The sequence below is a fragment of the Balaenoptera musculus genome, chromosome 18 (genome assembly GCF_009873245.2).
Source record: "Balaenoptera musculus isolate JJ_BM4_2016_0621 chromosome 18, mBalMus1.pri.v3, whole genome shotgun sequence".
In the NCBI taxonomy this organism is placed as follows: domain Eukaryota; kingdom Metazoa; phylum Chordata; class Mammalia; order Artiodactyla; family Balaenopteridae; genus Balaenoptera; species Balaenoptera musculus.
The window spans coordinates 25,540,773-25,555,818 of NC_045802.1; the positions used below are offsets into that span (position 1 = coordinate 25,540,773).

A 15,046-nucleotide genomic window follows, 5' to 3' on the forward strand; every position below is an offset into this window, starting at 1 on the left:
TTCAAACTAACAAGAACAAAAGGGCGATAACAAATAAAAGATGCAAGAAGAAACCAAAGTTACCATTTGCATGACTGAAAGCATTCTAGAGTGTTTTCTAAATAAAGCTGCCTTGATTTACATATGCCCCTACAAACAGAAAAACAAAGAACCAAATTATACAGGATTTAAAGTAATATAAGAGTAGAAAGAACCAAGAAGTAGGAATTCAGGAAAAATACATTTCAGCATAAACTGCTTGATCTTGGTCAAGCTGCTCAACCTCTCAATTCTGTTTATTCATATTAAAATGGAGTCAACTCCCCCCGACAAGATTAGGACATTTTTAATTACTTAAGATTGCAAGTGCTCTTCTCATTTCATTCACTAATTCAAAAACTATTTAGGGAACAGCTATCATGTAGCACGTACATAATAAACATAAGATAATGTTAGTGTAAGTGACTAAAAATGGATTGAAATGAGTAACCAAATTTCAACTCAATCTAATTTAAACTTACCATAAGGGCTAAAAAAGTCACACGTTTTCAGAGAGGCTTCATAATTAGTAACAAGCTCCTGGATTATAGAAATCTGTTAAAGAAACATAGTTTTAAAATTTAAAAATATTTTATGACGATATTTTTATTCACTATGGATTAAATTAGATTTGTAAGCAATATACAGCTTATTCCAGAACAATAAATTAACTATAAATTGGGGTATCTGCTTTTCCCCACTCCCTGTGTTGGGGGAAAATGAGAAAAACAGAAAATGTACTGCTCTCTTTATTAAGAGTAAAACAGAATCTCATTAATTTCTCATCTCAATAAATATCAAGTTTCAGGTTTTGATGGACAAATCATCACTAGTTACCACACACTCCTTTTTTTCTTTTTGGCCAAAGAACTCACCTGTATAATTTATTATTATTAACAATTTATTTGCCTTTTGCTTCCCATTGTTACAGGGTGAAGTTGTAAGCCATTATATATTCAGATTTTCTAAAATGTCACTCATTACAAAAAAGTCAAGTGAAATCATCTAAATTATACAGTGAGTTGATGGAAGAAGTTAAGTAAACTCCTAACTAGGTGTTTAAACTACCTTTGTTTTTAGTGATCATTTTGATAGATTTTCATTCCAATGCTGCACTTAGGTAGGACTGAAATATTATACACTACACTGTAAACACGCTATGCCCTGAAAGTGCAAAAGAAAAGTGATATGAATTAGAAGTGGCAGGGGAAAAAAGTAGCTTCTATGCATGGTTTGTTTTAAATGTCTGTTGATGTTACCTGTTCAAAATGAGTTAGAAAATATAACCACCTTATTTGTGAACTTCAGAAAAACAAAGGTCAAAAGTGAAGAAAAACCATTAAAACTTATAATAGTATGTGACCAATACAGTATTATTTTAAAACCATCCCACTGACAGCAGTCAAAAAAACAAAAAAGATCAAATTAAAACACTTCTCAGGCTTACATGATATCTTTCTGACAAGAATGTTGCATTGTAGGGCATAATTCTCTCAGAAGGGCAATAAGGAATAGGTGGGACAGTACACATTAAAAGTGGGGGAAAATATGTAAGTAACATATAAAAAACAGAACATGAAAAGAATTTACACACATTATGACTTCACCAAAACATATATGTATAGATACATACTCATTGGAAATATGACCAAATGGATTAGGGTAGTAGAATATGAGGACACTCTTTTAAAACACAATAATGCTGTATTATTTTAATAAGATTTTTAAAACAAAGACTGTTTAAAAAGAATGGTTATTAAAATGTGAATAGACCTATAACTAGTAAGGGAATTGAACCAGAAATCAAAAACCTACCAGAGAACAAACATATGGATACCAAGGGGGGAAGGGGAAGTGGGATGAATTGGGAAACTGGGATTGACATATATACACTGCTATGTATAAAACAGATTAACTAATGAGAACCTACTGTATAGCACAGGGAACTCTACTCAATGCTCTGTGGTGACCTAAATGGGAAGGAAATCCAAAAAAGAGGGGATAATATATACATATAGCTGATTCACTTTGCTGTACAGCAGAAACTAACACAACACTGTAAAGCAACTATACTCCAATAAAAATTAATTAAAAAAACAAACAAACAAAAAACCTACCAACAAAGAACAGCCCTAGACTCAATGGCTTCAATGGTGAATTCTACCCAACATTTTAAAAACTAATACCAAACTCTGCCAAAAAATCAAAAAGAAGGGAACACTTCCAAACTCATTCTGAGGCCAGCATTACTCTCATACCAAAGCCAGACAAGAACACCACAAGAAAACTACTGACCAACACCCCTGATGAATATGGATGCAAAATCCTCAACAAAATACTAGCAAACATGCCTCAGCAGCATATTAAAAGGATTATACACCATGACCAAGAGGAATTTATTCCTGGAATGCAAGGATGGTTTAACATAAAAACTGATCAATATAACTTGCCACATCAACAAAATGAAGGAAAAATACCCACATGATTATCTCAATTGTTGCAGAAAAAGTATGTGACAAAATTCACTACCCTTTCCTTATAAAAACATTCACCAAACTATGAATAGAAGGAAACTATCTCAATATAATGAATGCCAAATATGAAAAGCCCACAATGAACATCATACTTAATGGTGAGAGACTGAAAACATTTCCACTATGATCAAGAACAAGGCAAGAATGCCTGCTTTCATCGTATCTACTTAACACAGTACTGGAAGTTCTACTGCTGGAAGGCAAGAAAAAGAAATAAAATGTATTCAAATAGTAAAGAAAAATAAAATTATCTCTGCAGATGATATGATCTTACTAGTAGAAAACCCTAATGATTTCACAAAAAAACCTGTTAGAATAAATGAACTCAGGAAAGCAGCAAGATACAAAAAGTTAATACACAGAAATCAGCTGCACTTTTACACACATGAACAATCTGAAAAGGAAATTACTAAAGCGATTTCATTCACAACAGCATCAAAAAGAATAAAATACTTAGAAATTAACTTAACCAAGGAAATGAAAAACTCGTACAATGAAAACTATAAAACATTGCTGAAAAAAATTCAAGATGACACAAATAAATGTAAACACATCCCATATTCATGAATTGGAAAAATTAATATTATTAAAATATCAATACTACCCAAAGAGATCTATAAATTCAACATTATCTCCATCAAAATCCAAATGCCTTTTTTTTTTTTTTTGCAGAAATAGAAAAGCCCATCCTAAAATTAACATGGAATCTCAAAGAACCCCAAAGAGCCAAAACAATCTTAAAAAAGAACAAAACCAAGAGGACTCACTCCTGATTTCAAAACTTACTACAAAGTTATAATCAAAACAGTGTGGTACTGGCTTAAAGAAAGATGTAGAGACTAATGGAATAGAACAGAGAGTCCAGAAATAAACCCTCGCATATGTGGTCAAATGATTTTTGACAAGGGTGTCAAGACCAATCACTGGAGAAACAGAAGTCTTTTCAACAAATGGTAATGGGAAAACTGGATATCTACATGCAAAAGAATGCAGGTGAACCCTTACCTAATACCATGCACAAAAATTAACTCAAAATGGATTAAGGACCTAAATGTAAGACCTAAAACAATAAAACTCTTAAAAGAAAACATAGGACAAAAACTTCACAATATTAGATTTGGCAATGATTTCTTGGATATGACACCAAAGGCACAGGTAACAAAAGAAAAAACTGACAAATTGGACTTCATGAAAATTTAAAAATTTGTACACCAAGATGCCATCCATAGAGTAAAAAGGCAACCCACGGAATGGGAGAAAATATTTGCAAATCATGTATCTGATAAGAGGTTAATATCCAAAATATATGGAGAACTAAAATTCAACAACAAAAATCCAATTCAAAAATGGTTGATAAAATACTTGAATAAACATTTCTCCAAAGATATACAAATAGCCAGTTAGCACATGAAAAGATCTGCAACATCACTAGTCATTAAGGAAATGCAAATCAAAACTACAATGAGATGCCACCTCACACCCAGGAGGATGGCTACCTTAAAACAAAACAAAACAGAAAACAACTGTAGACAAGGATGTGAAAAAAACTGCAACCCTTGTGCACTGCTGGTGGAAAATGGTACAGCTGCTGTGGAAAACAATATGGCAGTTCCTCAAAAAATAAAAAATACAACTACCAAATGATCCAGCAATTCCACTTCTGGCTATATATCCAAAAGAACTGAAAGCAGATCTCTAAGAAATATTTGTACATCCATGTTCATATCACTGTTCATAATAGTCAAAACGTGGAAGCAACCCAAGTGTCCGTGGACGGAAGAATGGATGAGCAAATGTGGTATAGACATACAATGGGATATTACTAAGCTTTGAAAAGGAAATTCTGAAATGTGCTACAACATGGACGAACCTTGAGGACATTACGCTAAGGGAAATAACCTAGTCACAGAAAGACAATTACTGTATGATTCCACTTATATGAGCTACTTAGAGTTGTCAAAATCGTAAAGACATAAAGTATAATGGTTGTTGCCGGGGGCTAGAGGGAGGGAAAAACAGAAAGTTATTGTTTAACGGGTACAGAGTTTCAGTTATACAAGATGAAAAGGGTTATGGGGATGGATGGTGGTGATGGGTGCACAAAAATGTGAATGTAGGGCTTCCCTGGTGGCGCAGTGGTTGGGAGTCTGCCTGCTAATGCAGGGGACACGGGTTCGGGCCCTGGTTGGGAAGATCCCACATGCCGCAGGGCAACTGGGCCCGTGAGCCACAACTACTGAGCCTGCACGTCTGGAGCCTGTGCTCCGCAACAGGGGAGGCCGCGACAGTGAGAGGCCGGCGCACCGCGATGAAGAGTGGCCCCCGCTTGCCGCAACTAGAGAAAAGCCCTCGCACAGAAACGAAGACCCAACACAGCCAAAAATAAAAATAAAGAAATAAATAAATTAAAAAAAAATGTGAATGTAGTTAATACCACTAAACCGTACACTTAAAAATGGTCAACATGGTAAATCTTATGTTAAGTGTATTTTGCCTCAATAAAACAACAACAACAAAAAGGTGGTTCTGAAAGTGCAATCCTCAGACCATTAACATCATAAATGTCAGCATTAGCATCACCTGGTAGTTTGTTAGAGATGCAAATTTTTGACCAAACCCCAAATTTATAGAATCAGAAACTCTGAGTCTAGCAATGCTTTTAGCAAGCCGTCAGATAATTCTGATACACCCTAGAGTCTGAGAACTGATTTTTAAAAATGCTGCACTAAGACTATTACTACAAAGCAAAATAAAAACTAACAGGCACTTTTAGGGACGTGGCGCAGTGGTTAAGAATCCGCCTCCCAATGCAGGGGACACAGGTTCGATCCCTGGTCCAGGAAGATCCCACATGCTGCGGAGCAACTAAGGCCGTGTGCCACAACTACTGAGCCTGCGCTCTAGAGCCCGCGAGCCACAACTACTGAGCCCGTGTGCCGCAACTACTGAAGCCCACACGCCTAGACCCCGTGCTCCGCAACAAGAGAAGCCACCGCAATGAGAAGCCCACGCACTGCAACGAAGAGTAGCCCCCGCTCACCGCAACTAGGGAAAGCCTGTGCTCAGCAACAAAGACCCAACACAACCAAAAATAAATAAATATATATATATTTATTTATTAAAATTAAAAAAGTAATAGGCATTTTTAACCCACCAGGATCAATCTCACTGAGAGTATGTGTAACTTAAAAAACGTTCAGGGTTAGAAATTCAGTACTCAATTTACGGAAGCAAATAGTTTTCCATGAACTTACACTGCCATCTACTGGCAGTTACTAAAACCACAGCTAGAGCTTTAAATAAAGGTGTACCTTTCCATCTCTAGGGTGAAATAAATTTTTAAAATCAGTTTTAATCATTTTTAAAAGTACAACAAAATATATACTGAAGTTACACATAATTCTTCATCATAAAGGAGTGTTAAAATACTACTGAATAAAATAGAATCTTCAGCTTCAGAACTTCAAAACAAGATTTACTTGAGGAAATAAATCAAGGTAATGGAAAGTTCACATGAAATGTCCTAAATAAAAAAACTGCAGAGAACACTGTCCTTCCTGGTTTATTAGGCATATTTATTGAATCTAAAAAATGTATATTATAGTCACTCACTCAGTAATTAAGTGAACAATTCAATTTTCCAAACTTGTCTATGAAAGTTAGTCTAAGGAGTTTTACTAAGGTATAAAGGACCCATTTTATTTCAAGTTTACTTACCATTTATATTTCAGTAATACTGTATAACTGTATATTCAATTATATAATTGTATACTGTATAACTATATTCAATTATACAATATAACTGTATATTCAACTCCTTTCTTGCAAAACAACATGTAATGGCTATTCTTCTTGAAAATAGCTATCTGCCGCTGCCAGTTAAAATCAAGAAAGCCAATCCACTTGTTAGGTATCTAAGATCACAATAAAACTTTAAGCCTCAAAATAGACAGCTTAAATTATACAGTCAAAATTTTTTATGAACTGAAAAAATTTCCAAGTTCAACCACCTTCTCCTGATTTAAATATTTTCTTCTAACAGTTATAATTTGACCAGGATTGAAAAAGCTTTGTTTCTGCTAACAAAATCTAACCTGGGCAAATGTTGTGACTATTGTATATTTCCTAAATCACTGCCCTTATCCAGCTTTTCTTATGTATGGGTTAAAAGAATTCTTTACTAACCTTAAAGACAAAGCCCTACACACCACATCTGATACACAATTTTTCACAGTATAAATACAGATCCCACTTAAAATGTTACTGTAACATGAAAGGCACTGAAACTGTCTTTTCGGATTTTTTTTTTTAATCCAAATTAGAAAGCTAAGCACAATACTTTATCAACAAGGACCAAAATTGTTGGATTAATTTCTAATAAATGTACAATTAACAGTGACAATTTTGGTTCCAAAGGAGCTAGCTAGAGATAAGTTGTCCAAGAACTATGACACTAAAATGAAACTAGGTAACTTCTTGCAGAGATGAGGTGTGACCGGTGGGGATGGTGAGAGAACGACCAGTTCTTGAAAACCCTCTCTGAACCAAGCACTTTACAAACTTTATCATTTAATTAAAGAACACAGCAACTCCTTAAGTATTATCTTCCCCAACTTTATGATCCAGAAACAGATTCAGGTAGTTGCTCAAGCAAATGTGTGATGGAGTCAGGATTCCAAACCAGGCCTGATTCCAAAGCAATGCTCCTTTCCCTATACCAGTATTTCCCAAAGAGTGGTGCCCACGGTGGAACAAGAGATGATTACAGCTAATTCACCAACTGAAACTTTTTAAGTTAGATTTTAATTTTATGTGTTTTATAAAAACTATACTAGCACAAATCTGTAGTTTTTACGAAAAACAAAAAAAGTAACCAAATTTACTGGAAAATATTTTTAAAATAACACTATAGGTGTTATGTAGATTTGGCAAAAATTGTGAAGGGGATTAATAAATGTCAGCAGACATTATACTATACTGTGATACCTTCCTAGGTATAGGAATACCTAGGAAAAGTATTGGGTTGGCCAAAAAGTTTGTTTGGGTTTTTCTGTAAGATGTTATGGAAAAACCCGAAAGAACTTTCTGGCCAACCCAATACTTGCTTTTATTTTCTTCTCCCCAAATTTAACTGTTTTTAAACAAACAAAAAATGAATTCATGAACATCATTACAATTACCATTAACTGCTGATCAGCATGTCTGAAAAATACTAACTCTGATACTGTTACCACTGCAAATAATGCCTTCTGGAATTTTTAAAGATAGAATTGTTATTGACTCATTTTTTTCCTTTCCGTGAGAAATCCAGGATTCTCACAAAGAAACATTCTTAATGTAGTCCTTCTATTACTTAGAGCACCTAAGAAAAAAAATTCCTTATATTGCCCTGAAATACAAATCAAACTCTTGCTTTCCTTGCCAATTACTCCCCTATATCACCTTCTGAAACACCTAGTTTTCCAAAAGTATATATGAAATGAAGCATTTTTAGAATCATTTTGCTTGACTATTAACTGTGAAGCCATTTTTACAATGATGTTTAGCTTCATTTTTTTTCCTAACTTACCTTCACAATTACAGTTAGGTAGTGAACAGATACAAAACTCAAATTTTATATCTGCCTGAGTTAATTAAAAATAAAGAAAGAACCAAAGATACCTTACAGATAATATATTCCAGGATCAAAATCTAGTTTACCCACCACCTCCACCAACAAATTATAGTTGTTTCCCACTAACAACGGCCAAACAATTTAGTACTTCCCGTAGAAATATTCCAATGAAGTTCATGATGATTCTCTTTCTTCACTGAACAGGCCAAGTTTTTTGTAACTCTTTGGGCCTACTGTCACCAGCTTCTAAAGGGCACACATACCTCTACACGTTCTTTAACTGAACGAGGATCTTGGAATATTTTCATAGTATGGGCAGATTTAACACAAAAAAATGTCCTCTGGGAAACAGCCTACCTTCCCTTCCTGTGTATGGACACCCATACACTTTTTGTTGAGACATCTATGCTTCATCCAGTCAGTCTCGTCAAGTACTCAATTTCCATGTTCTGACTCATATTCACTGCACCTGTGCACTGATGTCCAGCTTCAATGGAATCAAATGCACCTGTAACAACCCACGCAAACCCTGATGATTCACTGCCTTCACTCAACAGTCTGACACAGTGAATAGCTACAGATCAAAACTGCAAAGTACTTTCCATTATAGGTGAAAATGGAAGCCCAGAATTAATTTCCACCTCTTATTTAGGGTCATTCTGGTTTCTTTTAAAACACTAAAACAATATTTTTTAATGTATATACTGTAGCCTTGACAGTTGAACTAAAATTAAATAAAAACTGATTTTACTCAGTATCTTTCTGTGCAAATATAGATCTTTATCCTTAGAAAAAACATTTTTCTCATCGATTAAATCTGCAAAGTAAAAAACAAAAATACAGAACACTAAGCACATGTTAGGAAAAAAAAACTGGAAAAAGATGAGCAAATTAAACCTAAACCAGCATAAGTAAGGGTATAATAAAGGTCAGATTTGGGAACTAATAAAATAGAAAAGGGGGGTGGGGAAATCAACAAATCCAAAACTTGGCCTTCGGAAAAGACTGACAAAAGTGCCAAACCTTTAGCTAGGCTGACCAAGAAAAAAAGAAGACTCAAGTTATTAAAACTAAAAATGAAAGAAGAGACATTACTTACTACTGACTTGAAATAAAATGATTATAAAGGAATATGATGAACATATATGCCAATACTGGATAACTTAAATGGACAAATTTCTAGAAACACAAATTTCAGAAACCAAATAAGAAGAAATAGAAGATATAAATAAACCAATAACAAGTAAAGAGTTTCAACAGTTAATCAAAAACTACCCACAAAGAAAAGTCCAGGCCCAGATAGTTTCACTGGTAAATTCTACCAAATATTTAATACCAATACCAATCTTCACAAACTTTTCAAAAAAAAAACAAAAAAACAAAAAACAGGAGAGAACACTTCCCAACTCATTATAAGGCCATTATTACCCTGATATCAAAACCAGACAAAGACATCACAAGAAAACTACAGTCCAGTATCTGTTAGAAATATAGATGCAAAAATCTTTAATAAAATACCAGCAAATTGAACCTAGCAACATATATAAAGAATTATACAGCACAACCGAGTGGGTTTTATCCCACTAATGCCAGGTTGTTTAACATCTGAAAATCAATTAATGTAATATACAATATCAACAGAATAAAAATAATAAACACATGATCATCTCAACAGACAAAGAAAAACCATTTGACTCAATCCAACACCCTTTCACAATAAAAATGCTCAGCAAATTAGGAGTAGGAGGGAACTTCCTCAACATTATAAAGGGCATATACAAAAAAATCCATAGTTAACACAATATTTAATGGAGAAAGACTAGATGCTTTCCCACTGAGATCAAGAACAAAACAAAAATGTCAATTCTCATCATTTCTATTCAACATTGACTGGAGGTTCTAGACAGGGCAATTAGTCAAGAAAATGAATAAAAAGGATACAAACTGGAAAGGAAGAAATAAAACTTTCTATTTGCAGATGACAGAAATTCACTACACCAACTATAACAACTAATAAACAAGTTCATCAAGGTTACAGAATATAAGAACAATATACAAAAATCTACTGTATTTTATATACTAGCAATAAAAAAACCTGAAAATTAACTTTAAGAAAATAATTCCAATCCAAAGAACACAAAAACACTAATCCAAAAAGATAGATGCACACCTATGGTCACTGCAGGATTATTTACAATAGCCAAAATATGGAAACAACTTAGATGTCCATCAGTGGATGAATGGATAAAGATGTGGTGTATATATACAGTGGACTATTTACTCAGCCATAATGAAGTCTTGCCATTTGCAACAACATGGATGGACCTCGACGGTATTATGCTAAGTGAAATAAATCAGACAGAGACAAGTGTCACATGATTGCACTCGTATGTGGAATCTTAAAAAAAATTTTAAAAAACAGATTAGTGGTTACCAGAGGGGAAGGCAGTTAGGGGGTGGGTGTGAAATGGGCGAAGGTGCGGCAGAGGGGTCAACTGTATGGTGATGGATGGTAAGTAGGCTTGTAGTGGTGAACAATTTATACTGTACACAGATGTCAAATTATAATTGGCCCTATATAAGTTTCAGGATGTACACCTGAAACTATATAATAAAAAAAAGAAAAGAAAATACTTCCATCTAGCATAGCATAAAAAAATAAAATACTTAGGAATAAATCTAACAAAAGGTGTATAAGACTTATAAACTGAAAACTACAAAAAAATTGTTGAAAGAAATTAAAGACAATCTAAATAAATGGAAAATTTCCAATGTTCATAGACTGAAAGACTTAATAGTGTTAAGATGGAAATACTTCCCAAAGCGATCTACAGATTCAATGCAATCCCTATAAAATCCCAGCTGGCTTCTTTGTAGAAGCTGAAAAACTGATCCTAAAATTCAAATGGAAATAAAATAAATCTTTAATGGTCAAAAGAATATTAAAAAAAAAAAAAAAGTAGGAAGATTCACACTTCCTAATTTCAAAATTTACCCCAAAGCTACAGTAATCAAGACAGTGTGATACTAGCCTAAGGACAGACATACAGATCAGTGCAACAGAAATGAGAGTCCAGAAACGAACCCTCACATTTATGATCGATTTACTTTCAACAAGGCTGTCAAGACTTTCAATGGAAAAAAAAAAAAAAACAAATGGTGCTGGGAAACTGGACAAACACATGCAAAAGAATGAAGCTGGGCTCCCACCTCACACCATATACAAAAATGAACGCAAAATGAATCAAAGACTTTCATGTAAGAACCAGAACTATAAAACTCTTAGAAGTAAATACGTGTAAATCTTCATGACCCCGAATTTGGAAATAGGTTTCTTATATACAACACAAAAGCACAAGCAACACAAGGGAAAAAAGATAATATGGGCTTCATCAGGACACTTTCCAGAAAGTGGAAAGACAATCCACAGAATGGTAGAAAATATTTCCAAATCATGTATCTGATAAGAAACTTGTACCTAGAATATATTTTAAAACTTACAACTAATAATGAAGAGACAAATAACCCAATTAAAAACTGGGCGAAGGACCTGAACTGACATTTCTCCAAGGAAGATATACAAATGGCCAACAAGCGCTTGAAATAACGCTCAAAATAATCAGTCATCAAGGAGATGCAAACGAAAACCACAAGGAGATACCACTTCACACCCACTAGGATGGCTATAATCAAATATCATATAATAACAAGTGGATTGTTGGTGAGGCTGTATTGCAATCAGAATCCTTATACACTGCTTGTGGGAATGTAAAATGGTGAAGGTACTTTGGAAAAAGAGTCTGACAGTTTTTAAAAAGTTTAAACATGGAGTTACCGTTTGACCTAGCAATTCCACTCCCGGGTATATGCACCCAAGAGAAATGAAAACATGTGCATGCAAAAACTTGTATACAGATGTTCACAGCATTATTCATACCAAAAGGTACAAACAACCAAAATGTCCATCAACTGATAGATAAAATGTAGTATAGCCATACAACTGGACATTATTTGGACATAAAAGGGGATGAAGTACTCATGCTACCACACAGGTGAAAATATTTATGCTAAGTATAAGAAGCTAGAGAAGAAAAGGCCACATATTGTTTGATTCTGTTTGTATGAAATACCCAGAATAGGCAAATCCATAAACAGAAAGAAGACTAGTGGCTGCCTGATTGGGGGAGTGTGGCGGGCAGATATGAATGGGGTTTCTTTTTCGGGTGATGAAAATTTTCTAAAATTACTGTGGTGATGCTTGCACAACTCTGAATATACTAAAAATCAGTGAATTTGTAAACTTCAAATAGGTCAATTTTATTGTATGTGAACTGCATCTCAATAAAGCTATTAACAGAACAACAAAGATACTGGGGGTAAGCTGCTGACGTCTAAGTGGTAGAGGCCAAGGACACTGCCAAATATCCTGTGACGCACAGGACAGCCCCTAGAATTACGCAGCCCAACACGTTGGTGACGCGGTTCTTTGCTGTGGGGGGCTGTCCTGTGCACTGAAGAGTGTTCAGCAGCGTCCCTGGGCTCCACCCACATTAGGTATCAGTAGCACACCCACCACGCTGACAACCACAACATCCCCAGACATTGCAGAATGTCCCCTGGGGGACAAAATTCCCTCCCCCGCCCCACTTTGAGAAGCACTGCTCAAGAGGAAGAGGACTTTCCAAACTGTTTCTAAAACAATAGGTGAACTTCCACAATAGAAATAAAGATCAGCAAATCTGGTTACATTACATTTTGGCTTCTTTATGTTTAAAAAAAATATCTCATTAGAAAAGCAAACGTAAGAAAAGAAAATATTTAACACTGCCTAATGCTGGTGAGGGCACAGTGAACCTTTCACACACTTTGGTAGTGGCAATACAAATTGATGTTTACAAGAATAACAAAATGTTCATACCTTTTACCCATTCATTTATTCTGAGAATTTATGAGACAAAAAATCCTAAGTAAAGCTATGTGTACAAAGATATACTTTTTTAACCGCAAAAACTTTGAAAATCAAAGTTCAATTGGAGGTATGATTTTGATAAAAGACTATGCTGTCATTAAAAAGAAGATATTGAAGACTACATAACACATTAAGTGCTTGTGAAATTGCTGGGGGGAAAAAACCAAAATATTTATGGTCAAAATTCACAATTTAAAATGCTGGAGACATTTTTTAAATACTTTTTGACACTTGTACTATATCCTAAGCTAACTTCAAAAGATAATTTTATTTTCATGGTACCTGACATGCAGTATTCTTTAAGACTTGGAAGTTTACAAAACTATAATTGTTTATCAGCCTTAACTCTTTGAAATCCTTCGAGAGCTAAAATGCAGCCCTTAGCTAAAAACAGGACTCACTGCGGATTAGAAATATGCAAATTTTAAAATGCCCTCTTGAGTAATCACAAATATGTGACCAAAATGATTTGAGAAGGATTTCCCATACTTGTACATTTTTTCTCACTATACTAAGTTCTGACAACTTAAACTCAATTTTCTGCAGTTTAATTCAATTTTCAAAAACACATGGTAAACATTCCTGTTGCGTGCTCAAAAATTAACACTAAAGAGATGTCAAAGGTTCCCATATAGATGAATGCATTCTCACTGCCTTCTTTAAAAACACAATTTCCAAGCTTTAAAAAATAAAATACCAACAAATGCTTAACACCTTTAAGATGGTAATTTTCGATCAATATTGGGGATTTTTTTTTTTAAGTCTATGCCTCTTATGAAAACTGAGAAAGCCAGTGAAAGCCCAGTGATAGCTTAAGAGGAACAAATTCTGTAAGGAATTCTGTAAGGAACAAATTCTGTCTTCAGTACTTGCTGTAAGACAGTGTTACAAAAGCACTACTCTATTCTCATTCACATACATGTTCTTTATTATTTCCGACATTATCTCATCTTTCTTCTCTGTCACCCTTGCCTAAATGAGTAAGAGAAGAATTTTGGCAAATGCTAATTTAAATAACCTACAAAAATTACTGGTAGGCACTGCTACATGTTTTCATATGAGTCAATCACTATCAAAAAAAACAACAGAAAAAAATCAATTGCAGAAAAAAATCGATAGCAGTACCATTGCAATCAAATAAAGCATACTACAGACATTAAATAATTGTAAGTTTTGTTTGTTTGTTTGTTTTAATGTAAATGACACTTTTTACTAGTCGGGTACTATAGGTCTCTTTCCCGAAGTGGGGATCTGCCCAATTGGCAAGGAGACTGGGTGCACCAATGGTAGGAACAGAGTACAGAAGTTCTGTTAGCCATCCTCAGCCACTCCCCTCTAGATATTATCAGTTGTCCCTTTTAGTTTATGAAACCTGCTGCCAAAGGAAGAAAGTGTCAATCAGTTATACCTAACACTGACTTTTTTCAATATTTTATTATTCACAATTATTACTAATTTACAAATAATTATGGGTCAAAACTAAATAAACATGAAGTGATATAGGTTTAACTAAAAATATTTTAGCGTTTCTAATAAAATCTTTTCCTTATCCACTAGTAACTTTCAAAAACTGATCACAGAAAAGAACACAAGATTTTAGACCTTAATAAATAAGAAGCAATGCTTGGAAATAGAAGTATAACTTATTTTCTATTAACTTTTAATTTTCTAATTATCTCTCTAATATAAAACCAAGTCTATTTCCTAATTTAAAAAAGCATAAAGTGATTCTCTTCATTCGAAAACTAGTTAAAACTACATTAAAATGTAGCCTATTAGTTAAAACTAACAGCGCCAAATGACATTTTACTGTTGCAGTAACAATTTTCCATGCTCTAACTTTAAAAGCAAGCATAACAAATTTAAAAATCCACAGTCATACCATAAAATAATAGATAATTAATCATGAAA

General features: G+C 34.2%; 1 protein-coding gene across 10 annotated transcripts in view; it reads right to left on the reverse strand.

The window, feature by feature from the left end:
- NAA16 (N-alpha-acetyltransferase 16, NatA auxiliary subunit) overlaps nucleotides 1–15,046 on the reverse strand; it is a 68,583-nt gene that overhangs the window by 25,260 nt on the left and 28,277 nt on the right. For 9 of the 10 annotated variants that reach the window (XR_005017168.1, XR_005017169.1, XM_036831271.1 and 6 more), the window contains one exon: nucleotides 501–573. The exons of the other annotated variant lie outside the window; for it this stretch is intronic. Coding sequence is in view for 7 of the 9 variants with exons in the window: in XM_036831271.1 (XP_036687166.1) it covers nucleotides 501–573 (73 nt within the window). In the remaining 2 variants the exon portion in view is untranslated. The remainder of the gene's footprint in view (nucleotides 1–500; nucleotides 574–15,046) is intronic. 10 annotated transcript variants of the gene reach the window in all.